General features: G+C 36.9%; 1 protein-coding gene across 1 annotated transcript in view; it reads left to right on the top strand.

Annotated features, from left to right (window-relative positions):
• Nucleotides 1-10341, top strand: part of LOC591705 (multidrug resistance-associated protein 5) — a 49182-nt gene extending 38841 nt beyond the window's left edge. Inside the window, exons 22-28 of the mRNA XM_030982542.1 lie at nt 105-141; nt 2315-2504; nt 4930-5089; nt 5934-6012; nt 6542-6655; nt 7083-7247; nt 7886-10341. Coding sequence (XP_030838402.1) covers nt 105-141; nt 2315-2504; nt 4930-5089; nt 5934-6012; nt 6542-6655; nt 7083-7247; nt 7886-7978 — 838 coding nt within the window. The 3' untranslated portion in view covers nt 7979-10341. The remainder of the gene's footprint in view (nt 1-104; nt 142-2314; nt 2505-4929; nt 5090-5933; nt 6013-6541; nt 6656-7082; nt 7248-7885) is intronic.
• The last annotated feature ends 2316 nt before the right edge of the window (nt 10342-12657 follow it).

The following is a 12657-nucleotide window of genomic DNA, read 5'->3' as shown; positions in this document are numbered from 1 at the left end:
AGAAGGTGAATTTCGTTCACGTCATCAAGCTGCATGATATTGTTTTTCAAGCATTTTTAAGCAGTATCTCGCTCTTTTTTGCTCTTTTTTGTCTCAAAGTTTAGTTCGACCATGCAGCTCATCTATACTTGTTCCAAACAAGTATTACATATCTAGTTCTGTATTACTCTTTTTGTCAACTCCCTATTTCTTTCTTTCTCTTATTTATCAATTTGTATCAAACTATTCTTTCTTTAATCAGTTTGATTTATCGTCCTTGTGTTTCATCGTCTTTCGCTCACAGCTAACAGGAATGTTCCAATTGACAATGAATATGCTGACAGATACAGAAGCACGATTCTCTTCTGCTCAAAGGATTATGCAGTATATCAGGGTAGGTCTATGTTGTGAGTACAATATGCATTCCGTCTTGTTGACGATCAGTAATGCATCAAGTCTTTCGTCTTCGTTGTGCATGGCTGATCGTCAACGAAACGGAGTTAAGTCTTTTGTCAACTCCGTTTTTTGTACGGCAGGCAGCCACTGAAAACGAATTCGTTCAAATTATGGAAATGCAAGCATTACTTTAAATCAATAGAAATTTGTTATCCTTGTTTCATTTTTTCTGATTGAGGTGTCATATGAAAGAGCAGAAATGAACTTTCGAGAAATATAATTTTCTCTTTAAAAATTCAGATACCGCCCTAAAAATGACTATTTGGTACCCTCTCTTCAAATTGCTTTTAATCACTCATGCGTGAAATATGCTTCAAATGAGTTGCATCAACTGAAAAAAGAAGATCTAAACTTTACAAATATGTGTCATTTATCAATTATAAATGTGATTAAGTCATGATAAAACATCGATAATTCTCGGTTTCGTTTTTTTCTGGGACGCACTGTATTGTGGGTAGAATGTCAAGTCCACGACTATAAGCCAGTTCACGGTTGCAGTCTGAGCATGAACAGATAAAGGTCATTGCAGAACGTATTGTGAAATACATGGAGACGAAATACTGGATACATGCTCATGAAAGTTATGTAATTATTTTATGCACTCAATGATACACAGGTGGAAGTATTCTTTGAAAAGAGGAAACAAAGGCTATTTATGAAGCACCTCCATCACTGTAGGAGTGATTATTTCAAAATATACAAAGTGGGACCTCTTCACGTTTTGAAGATCTGTGGATATTCGGGGTCATTGCAGTAATGTGCTAACCGTGAACTGGTCTATTCTACCCGACAGGCGATTTCCTATCACCTGCCTAGAACAAGAACACGCTTTCCTCAAAATATTCAGGTCCTAAGTTCTGGAATTCTCTCGATTTTATTATTAAAAGGTGTTCATGTATTCAGAAGAAAATTGAAATGTTATTATTTGAATACATATTGTCATTCCTGACTATTCTTGTCTCCAAGCTGTATACTTTTGTTGATTGCAATGAGTAAGTAACAGTATTGGCCATGCCAAATATGTTCATATTATATTCATATCGAGAAAAAAAAACTACATTTTACCATTGTTTCAATAAGCTGCAGATATATTCCTTTCCCTTTCCCTTGTCTTTTGTAGTTAATTATGAGTATCGATTCATGTATCCCTCTAAACTCCCTTTCACCTAGCGTGTATTTTTATTTTATAAACGATGTCATTTGTAGTTTAAGGAGCCTATCCACAACAAGCTCTGCTTTTCCATAAGTCTAGAATCTACACGGTCCTTTATAATTTCCCTACACACTTGATTCAAGTCGTCGAAGATGGCGTTATCAACAAACTCATAATTATGCTTATTTTTTCGCCGGGCGTCCTAATTTAAAGACCGTCAACACTACTGGGCCAGAAGGGATTAGACCACACAGCGAGGTCACTGACAGATGGCTATCCCATTAACTCAGCTCTCAACTAACATAAGAAAAAGAGGATCATGGGGGACCAACAGGCACCGATTGGGGAAATTTTCTATATAGAGGGAGCAAGTGGCTACAAGTAGGACAGTGGGACTTTAATGATCACGCCATCATGGGCTGGTAGCAATTAAGTAGGGAGAGGTAGCGTTGGTGTGGTGGAGATCAACATTAAACAGGCCAGATTCTTGACTACTTTTCCATATGCTCCGCCACTGTATCTCTTAAGTTTAACTCAATGAAAATATTCTGAATAGTGTGTACTGGTATTGTATGTATATCTATATTATAATCATTTTCAATATGATGTAACACTCTTCGTTATAAAATGAGATATTGTGGAAACCAAGAATCTATCTAACTATCTATAAACAAGCAGAAAATGAACATAACATCTATGGCTTTTTCCATTTTATCAATTGTACAGGACATTAAACCAGAGGCTCCTGAAAGCATCAAGTCGAGAATGCCTGAGAAAGGCTGGCCAAGTCGAGGGGAGATCCGACTACATGATGTCGGGATGAGATACAGAGAAAACCTTCCGCTGGTTCTCAAGAATGTAACGTGCACTATCAAGGCAGGAGAGAGGATTGGCATCGTGGGGAGGACCGGATCAGGTGGGTACTTCCACCACTTTGGAAAGAGTGGTGAAGAAGGAGGAGTGGGTCCAGATAGTGGGTAGCTAGATGTATAAGGTTTGCCCCTGTGTGAAGAAGACACATGCTCCTTAGACAAAAAATAAATGATACTGGTTGTAGTTGTAGTAGTAGAAGTAGTAATTACTATAGTATTAGTCGTAGAAGATTAGAAGTAGTAGTATTAGTAGTTATAGTATTATTTATTGTAGTATTAGTCGTAGATGTAGTAGTAGTAATTAGTAGTAGTAGTAGTAGGAGTAGGAGTAGTAATAGTAGTAATCGTAGGAGTAGTATATTAGTGGTATAAGTATAGTATTAATGACTGCTTTGAGAAACAACTATGTTTCGAAAATTAAAGCATATATACTTTTATATACCGAAAAGGGGCATAGAATACATGTGCGACTTACCAATCATGGTAATCAAGTTTGTTTACTCTATCGAGACAGCATACAGTGTAAGGGCACAAGGTACATACAAATACGTGTGTGGGACTGAAATGCGCTCAGAATTCAAGTAATTCATCTATTAAATGACTATAACAGACAAGAAACAAGTCAAAGGTAAGGACAAGAATCAGTGCTTATCTATATAACAGAAATTTTGCATGAAATACCATCAGGAAAGCTATCTAAATTTGTCAGAAATTAGCGACAAACACACCAAATTCAGCGCTGCAATGACGCACAAAACGGCGTAGAATTCAACTTTTCATCCACCAAATGAATTCAAACACTTGCATTATACAATCTTTAATACCTGTATCATCGTTATCGCATGCAATAAAATCACAATCTTGTCTAGACCTAGATCTACGGCTAATAATAAAAACGTAGGGCCTACCCTTTTGGTGTTCTTGCACGGTCTAGCGACCAATTTTTCGCACACACACAATGTATGGTATCCGAGATCGCTCAAACCCGTTTTTAAGCAAGACTGAACTATTTCCCGGTAACTTGAATATTACCCACGAACTATTACATCGGCGTGGCATTTTTCGTTTATTTACGGGAATGGCTAAAACCATGACTGCAATTTCGACCAATCAGATGGCTGTATTTCTTAAGTGATGTATATAATAGTTATTGGTGTAGTAGTAATTAGTTGTAGTAGTAGTAGTAGTAGTAGTAGTAATAATAGTAGTATTAAAGTAGTAGTATCGTTCATCTCTGACTGTCTCTTGTAAGCTTTTATAATCTCTCAATAACAGCAATCGACAACCAGTCCTTTGATTGTTGTTGTTTTTATGTATTTAGACATGTGTACATTTTACACTCTTTATAATTCATTAAAATGATCCATGATAATTTATGTTGATACTATGTGATGTCTAATTTAAAATGAAAAGGATCAGTAAAATAAGTAGTATACTAGCAAAGTTTAGTAGTAGTAGTAGAAGTTGAAGTAGTAGTAGTATTAAACGTAGTAGTAGTAGTAGACGTATTAGTAGTAGTAGTAGTAGTAGTAGTAGTAGTAGTAGTAGTAGTAGTAGTATGAGGAGTAGTAGTAGTAGTCATAGTATTACCAGAAGAACTAAATTATAGTAGTAGTGGTAGTAGAAGTAGTATCAGTACTAGTAGAAGAAATGTATTATGATTTTTAGTAGTACATAGTACCAACCCTTTGGAACTCTCTTCCTAGCACTCTCCGTGCTCAGTCAAACATAGACGTATTCCAGAAAGAACTTAAGACATATTTGTTCAACATTTCATTTTAATTTTGCACTGGTTTGTGACTAACTGAATGCGTAGCATGAAGAGTTTTCCAATGAGTCTCCAAACAAGCGGGATGTTTATAGGCGAGGCGTCAAAAGTAAATATACCAGCCAGCGGCAGCTAACTGCACTTGTGCGTCCTGGCTGCATTTTTTAAATTAGCTCAGCCGGCTACCGCTGGCGGTAGGAAATGGCATTCAAAAGCATGCGCCGGCTGCAGCCTTTCGAATGGAAACCGAGCCTCAGATAAGGGAAAAATAATTGCCCCAGCCAGGCTTTGGCCGTAATTACAGCCTCGATGCGCCAATACGTGAGGCGGCAGCCTGCTGGTATCGATATTTTTGACGCCTCGCCATATTTATTTTATTCAAATTGTTGTATTTGGGCCTTCCTCACCAATATAATAATTTTCGAATATTATATTACATGTATCACCTTTAATTGAAGCTTCTATCGATTTTTATAATGTACACGCTATGCCTTCTTACTTGTAATTTTTGATTATATATGTAATTATTATTTGTATCTTGATTTTGAAATGTTTGTAAAGCGCATTGGTATTACCTTCGGTAATTAAATGCACTATATACGAGCTAACTATTATTATTAGTAGTAGTAAAGTGTATTGGCAGTAGTAATTTTACAGGTAATTATAAATAATTCATGTCTGGATTGTTATCTTGTGATCAGGGAAGTCTTCTTTGAGCGTTGCCTTGTTTCGTCTAGTGGAGGCTGTTAAAGGAACAATAACTATCGATGATGTCGATATATCGGAACTTGGTCTATTTGATCTGAGATCTAAGATGTCCATTATTCCTCAAGATCCTGTCCTATTCATCGGTACCGTAAGGTAAGAGTGATCACCACTCGTCATATAAATATCTCCTGGACGATAGCGTCATTGATTTTATTACTATTCTCAATAAGATCAGGTAATAACGTCCCAGTAACAAATGCATCGTAGTTTGTTGTTGTTGGTTGGTTCTTCGTTTAGATGGCGCTCTTCAATCTCAAAGATTATTTGCGCCAGTCAATTTCGTGTATAGCTTTGGCGTGGGCTTCGGAAATCAAGCCACCGAGCGACTTTCCTTGTGTTTGTAACAACTAACCTGTCAATAGAGGGCCTGGCTCCTCGGAAGTAAATAAATAATCGAGGCGCAGTCATCTCGGCTGTGAATAAGACATACACATCACAGTAATCTCTTAGTCCCTCATCACCATTTGATTCTTGTGTTAGCAACATAACATAGCTCTTCTCGCCTTTAATCAAAAGTTTTTTCTCTCTGACGTTCACGAATTTCACGAATGGATGTCTAGCAACAAAGAGGTTTACTTCCTAAAAACTAGTTCTCCTCAATAAAAGCAATAAAAGGGATAGTTCGGGAAACCTTTTGGAATACAATTATATTTTTACATTAGATCTTCTGGAACGCGATTTTTGGTTCCTTCTTCCCTCATATGTATCTCTCTCTCTCTCTCTCTCTATCTATCTGTCTGTCTTTCTAGCGCCTGCTTTTGTTTTTAAGTGGCCCAACCATTGTGGAGCGTATGTGCAGCGCTTTGTATCTACAAGGAAAAGGCGATGTATCAAATATCTTTTGGATTTGATTGGATTGCTTCTTTATCAATTTTCTTGGTTCTGTTTTTATGAGATGTTTTGTTAAAAATGAAATATTTTTTTCCTGTTTATTTAGATATAATTTGGACCCATTCGGTGAAAATAATGATGCTGATCTGTGGCAAGCAGTAGAAAAGGCCTACCTGAAGGAGAAGGTTTGTACTAGTTCCATGTCTTTTAACTTTTTAACTATTTGAGTTCCTGGATCGCGAAGCTGAATACATAGACTACATACACTAGATATCAAGTTTTTCTCCCTTCTGTTGAAGTGGGGCATTACATATTATAAGCATCAATGAACTGATGAGTCAGCGTATACTTGAAACGTGTCTAAGCTGATTATCGATTATTTCACGTAATGAAATATAGTATATAGAACAATATACTAAACTAAACATACCAATGTACTTTTGTTTACTTGGTATTAGGGCATTTCTACACTCTATCATTGTCATTGTTTAGTATTAGCGTATTAAAGCGGAAAACAAAATGTGAATGCGCTCTGGACCTGTGATGAATGTGAGCTATACCAAAATAATACTCTGTGAACTGGAGTGTATTTGAATGTCAACGACCCTAGCCTAATACTCAAACATCACATTAACGTTATCATTAGTAGTATAGGAGCCTTCTACAAGTTATAATGTTCATTATTATTATTTGTTTTTAATTCATAATGTTCAGATTAGTTCTCTAGATGGCGGTCTCGATGCTCTTGTTGCAGAAGGAGGAGATAACTTCTCTGTTGGTGAGAGGCAGTTGATGTGTATGGCGAGGGCACTGCTTCGGAATAGCAAGGTGAGAATGGCAAGCTGTATTGTGCGCTCGCCAATCTACCATCAATGTTCCTTCGTTTAAGATCAGTTATCCAAAAGGAGACGTAGATGACGTTAACCAGTATTTGTCAAGCTATATTCCCTTTAAGATAAAGGCTAATAATTGATTGTCTTATCCATACAACCACTTGGCCTTCTATTTTCGTTTTCTAGACGCTTTTCCTCTCCTTTTATTTCTCCTTCTCTTCTTTTACATAGTTTTCTCTGTGTACGTCCTTCTTGTTTCTCAATATCCATCTCTTTCTCTTTCTCTCTCTGTCCTTCTCTGTCTGTCTCACAATATTTGCTATTTCACTTTCTGTCTCCTTGATACACGTTACTATTTTTTCTATTTTTCTTTTTTTCTCGTACCAAACTGAAAACAAATTACATTACCGATGCTCTTTCAGATCCTATTCTTAGATGAGGCGACTGCAGCCATTGACACAGAAACAGATAGCTTGATACAGCAGACAATACGAACAGCTTTCAATGACTGTACCACACTCACCATAGCACATCGACTTATTACAGTACTAGACTCAGATAAGATTCTAGTCATGGATGATGGAAAGGTAGTGGGTTTTTCCTCTCAATTTATTTTCGTGTGTGTGTGTACAGTGTGTGTGTATTTGTGTTTGTTTGTCTTCCCTTGTTGTTATATGAAAAGACGAAAATTAGGAATCGAAGCTTAAATGGAAAATAAGAAACATCAACAACAACAAAAGAAGGAAATAAGCTACCACCTCCCCTTCCCCCTTCTCACTTTTGGATCTCGAGAGGGGTGAAATCTCCGGAATTAATATCTTCCATGCAAAAATTACTGTCAGGATTATTTATTAGCACTCCAGCTGGACGCCTTTTACGGGCTAATAGAACCACCACGAATTTAATTTTTCCGGAGTACCAATTGAAGTGTTACATGTTTCTTTAAATAAAAATATTGCGTCAAGTTCAATACAGATTTGGTTATTTTACATAGCATCAATACAGATACTAGAAGCATGTTGCAGTTTGCATGAATCAACGAAGTTAGTTTACCCTATCGTATAGATTTACTCAAATTATGGTTAATTTCAAAACAAAACGAGACGAGCCGAAAAAAGGGAAAGAGGAGGAAACGAGAAACTATAAATTATTTTCATTTGGCCTAAACTATTATCTACATAAATTCATGTGTCATATTTGTTCTGTATGTTTGTCCATACCCCAGGTTGCTGAGTTCGACTCGCCCATAGCTCTACGGGCTAACCCAAAGTCTATCTTCAGGGGGATGTTAGCCGCAGCTGAATCTCAGAGCACCTAGCTCAAGAGTCTATCCAGGACAGATGACGTCGGAGCCGGTCCTACTCCGCCAAGGCAGAAACCAGCGTATTAGTTTAACTGTTTGTACCTCCGAAATCTTGTATTTCTGCCATAGTTTTATATTTACCTCACATATTTTAACGTTCATTGAACAATTGTGCAACACGGTAGCCATTCAGGAAGACAGTATCATGGCTGAATGTGAGAACAGCTAGCTAAAGTCAATTTATTTCTAAGATATAAGATGGCGTAATTGGCAGTAGTTGAATCATAGAGGTATTAAAAAATGGAGTCCCAGCTCACTAAAATGAATGCTTACAGTTGACAGAGTTGAAAGGATGCACAAATGAATCACTGAATTGCTTTGATTCTTCGATGTCGGAGGTTTCACGTCGCCGAGGTAGACAACAGCGATTGAAAAAGATGTTTATATTTTAAAGTATTATTATGCTCAATTAGTATGATGAATCAAAAAGCACAATAAGTAAACATGCAGTTGCATTTAATACAATCATTTATAGTAACAAAGCCTCAAAGTTTAGAACTTCTTGATATATAAAGCCTCGAAAGTGTCACCAACATACGCTTTATGTGCAGAGTTTAAGTCCCTTTCTTATTCATTCCAAGCACTGTAATTCGTTATTTCTATCATGAAAGCTTATTTTGTCAAATAAAGCATTTACTATTAATGTCCTCACATGCCCACTCGAGATATTTCATTTAGTCTGGGATGTTAATAGGGCAATATAGGGGCAGTTTGATGCATCTTCTAAAAACCCAATATTCTGCCGATAGTGTCTCTTCGTTGTGCAATATAAGGTTATCTGAATGTTTTCATCACCTGCATGGGAAGTACATTTACATATTTTGCATGCCTGGTGTGGCGACACAGAAGCTTCCTTTTCCTTCAAAGACAAGCACCTACAGTAACTCCAGCTGTAATACCTCTTTGGTTGTATTAAACCTTTCGTGCTTACTGCCAGTACAAGTATACGAGTACATGCCATTTTTACCTCTGACATTTTCACCTCTAGAGTTTTTACCTTTGACATGTTTACCTCTGCCATTTGTTTACCCCTGGCATTTTGTTAACTCTGGCATTTTTACATCTGACATTTTTACATCTGACATTTTTACACCGTACCTTATACATAACACACGCACCTGATGTAAGAATTGTTTTGTTTTTCGCACTTTGAGTCAGTTCATCAATTTCTTATTGTTTGAGGTAGCGTATGGAATTGTTAGGCTCAAACTTCAATAAACAGGGTATCCATGGCAATAAGATCTCGAGTATGTTCAGATGTGTGGAATGTAGACTTTTGTTTAATACATGTAGGACATAACTAATAGATATCCAAAATTCTAGCAAACTCAAAACTTCTGGACGATAATTTTGAAAATGCGAGCAAGCATTATGAAGTGGTGTAGCAAATACAACGCCAAGGCTGTTGTTTCCCTCCCCCGAGAACCCAACAGGCTAATTATGATGGGTTTTTTTGTTCTTGTTGTAATCAAATGTAATGTGTGTGTTTTTGTTATGTGCCTCGTTACGAACTACTATTTTTTCATTTATCTGTTACGAAAACGAAATTGTATTTCGATATTAAGCATGCTAGGATAAGCTATAATGTTTGTCCAACCTAACAACAACTAATTATAATCGGTCTAACTATGAGCCAGTTCGTAGTCGCTAACTTTGCATGGACAGATAATGGTCATTTGTACAAAATGTTAAAACCCACTGAGTAATGAAACACACTCAGACCTAAAGTTGGATACGTGCTCATTTAACTTAGTTGTGTGATCATATTATGCACTGACAGCACGTTATGTGGTACACAGGTGGGAGTATACTTATCATGATGGCAAACAAAAGGTATTCATGAAGTACATCCATGATTTTGGCGACGGTGGTTATTTTAAAATGCACAATTTGGGACTTCTCCAAGTTTAAAATATCTGTGGATAATCCGGGTCAATTGAACCGTGTCTTATAACGAACTGGTATATTGAGAGACAGTATCATATCAAATATTTGTGGATAATCCGGGTCAAGTGAACCGTGTCTTATAACGAACCGGTATATTGAGAGACAGTATCATATCAAATATCTGTGGATAATCCGGGTCAATTGAACCGTGTCTTATAACGAACCGGTATATTGAGAGACAGTATCATATCACAGGTTAGTGTAATCATTCTTTGCTAGGTAAACTTATACTTGAATTATATTGTATTTTGTATAACAAATAAAGAAGGTCTTACTATGCAACCATTTTTGGGAGATAATGCCATCCACTAAAAAAAAAAGTACTAGTGACTGAGAGATATTATATCGTAAATACAGTACTTTTTCTTATATTTCTTGAGTCAAGTGATCTATTTATTTGGATGGTTGTGTAGCCTTAACATTATCAATAATGCTAACTATGTACAGCCAAAGTTCTGGTGGTATGTATGGTCTCAGTGGTACTATGGTAAATGAATGGTGGTCTGTACAAGCTCAGTGGTAGTATGGTACAAGAATGGTGGTCTTTGTGGTCTCAGTGGTAGTTTGGTAGATGGATGATGTTATGCTGGTATCATTGGTAGTATGATAAATGAATGGTGGTCTGTGTGGTCTCAGTGGTAGTAGGGTACAAGCATAGTGGTATGTATGGTCTCAGTGACAGTATGGTATTATGAATGGTGGTCTGTATGGTATCAATGGTAGTATGGTACAAGAATGATGGTATGTATTGTTGTCAGTGGTAGTTCGGTAGATGGATGATGGTATGCATGGTATCATTGGTAGTATCGTAAATGAATGGTGGTCTGTACAGGCGCAGTGGTAGTATGGTACACGAATGGTGGTATATATGGTCTCAGTGGTAGTATGGTAAATGAATGGTGGTCTGTGTGGTCTCAGTGGTAGTATAGTACAAGAATGGTGGTATGTATGGTTTCAGTGGTACTATGGTAAATAAATGGTGGTCTGTACAGGCTCAGTGGTAGTATGGTAGATGGTCTGCATGGTATCAGTGGTAGTATGGTACAGGAATGGTGGTATGTATGGTATCAGTGGTAGTTTGGTAAATGAATGGTGGTTTGTGTGGTCTTAGTGGTAGTATGGTAAATGAATGGTGGTCTGTGTGGTCTCAGTGGTAGTATGCTGGATGAATGGTGGTCTGTATGGTATCAGTGATAGTATGGTAAATGAATGGTGGTTTGTGTGGTCTTAGTGGTAATATGCTGGATGAAAGGTGGTCTGTGTGGTGTTAGTGGTAGTAATGGTTTTCTGTATAGACTCACAGGTAGTATGGTAGAATAGTGGTCAGGGGCGGGTGTCGCGTTTGCTAAGGGGGTGTTTGACCCAAAGACGTTGCGGATACTTTGTGGGTCTAGACACATGATGGCGTTTTCCTATGCACATCACATTTTCACTTTGCAACCCAAGGGGGGAGGGGGGGGGGAGGTTACAGGAAACTAGTAGTATACTCATATTTGACCAATTTTCAAAAACCAAAACCATATATGAATGGAAAGGTTATATATCAAGGACGATTATGATTGTAAAATTGTTCACCATAAAATGCTAATTAGCATCCAATTATGCAAATTAGCCAATATTTTCAACAAGTATAAAAATGAATGGGGGTCTGTATGGTCTCAGTGATAGTATGCTAGAAGAATAAGATACGAGTCTGTAATGTGGTGAAGTCATTTATGATTTTCGTCAATGCTGATTTCATCACCACATAGAATTCCATATTGAAGATTTTGTATATACAGTGCGTCACAGAAAAAACGAAACCGAGCATTATCGTTGTTTTATCATAACGTTGTCACATTTATAATTTGATGCTTATTTCAGGCATGAGTGATTAAAATGAATTTGAAGAGAGGAAACTAAAAAGTCATTTGGCGGACGGTATCTGAATTTCAAAGAGAAAATCACATTTATAGAAAGTTGGGGTTCTGCACCTTCATATGACATCTCTATCAGGAAAAATGAGCAAGGAATGACAAAGTTCTGTTTGTTTAAAGTAGTGCTTGCATTTCCATAATCTTATCAAACGAATTCGTTTTCACTGGGTGCCTGCCATAGCAACGTGCAGAATTGACAACAGACTTAACTCCGTTTTGTTGTCTATCAGCCAAGCATGAAGTCTTTCGTCTACGGCTGATTGTCAACGAAATGGAGTTAAGTCTTCTGTCAACTCTGTTTGTTGCTACTGCAGGCACCCAGTGAAAACGAATTCGTTTCATAATATTATGGAAATGCAAGCACTACTTTAAACAAACAGAACTTTGTCATTCCTCGCTCATTTTTCCTGATTGAGGTGTCATATGAAAGGTCAGAAACTCAAATTTCTAGAAATGTTATTTTCTCCTTGAAATTCAGATACCGTCCGCCAAATGACCTTTTGCTTTCCTCTCTTCAAATTCATTTTAATCACTCACGCGTAAAATATATATTATATGAGTTGCATCAAATGAAAGAGGAGGATCTAAGCTTTCCAAATATGTGTCATTTATCAATTATAAATGTAATTAAGTTATGATAAAACATCGATAATTCTCGATTTCGTTTTTTCTTAGACGCACTGTATATAAATAAAATGTAGATAAAATCGTATTTTGTTTTTATTGTTCATGTATTTAGATTATGTTGTCAGGCGAAAATAGAGAGAGAGA

This window comes from Strongylocentrotus purpuratus, unplaced genomic scaffold (genome assembly GCF_000002235.5).
Source record: "Strongylocentrotus purpuratus isolate Spur 01 unplaced genomic scaffold, Spur_5.0 spur5_scaffold_12, whole genome shotgun sequence".
In the NCBI taxonomy this organism is placed as follows: Eukaryota; Metazoa; Echinodermata; class Echinoidea; order Camarodonta; family Strongylocentrotidae; genus Strongylocentrotus; species Strongylocentrotus purpuratus.
The sequence above is the reverse complement of the archived record's forward strand: the minus strand, read 5'-3'. Positions and strand labels throughout refer to the sequence as shown.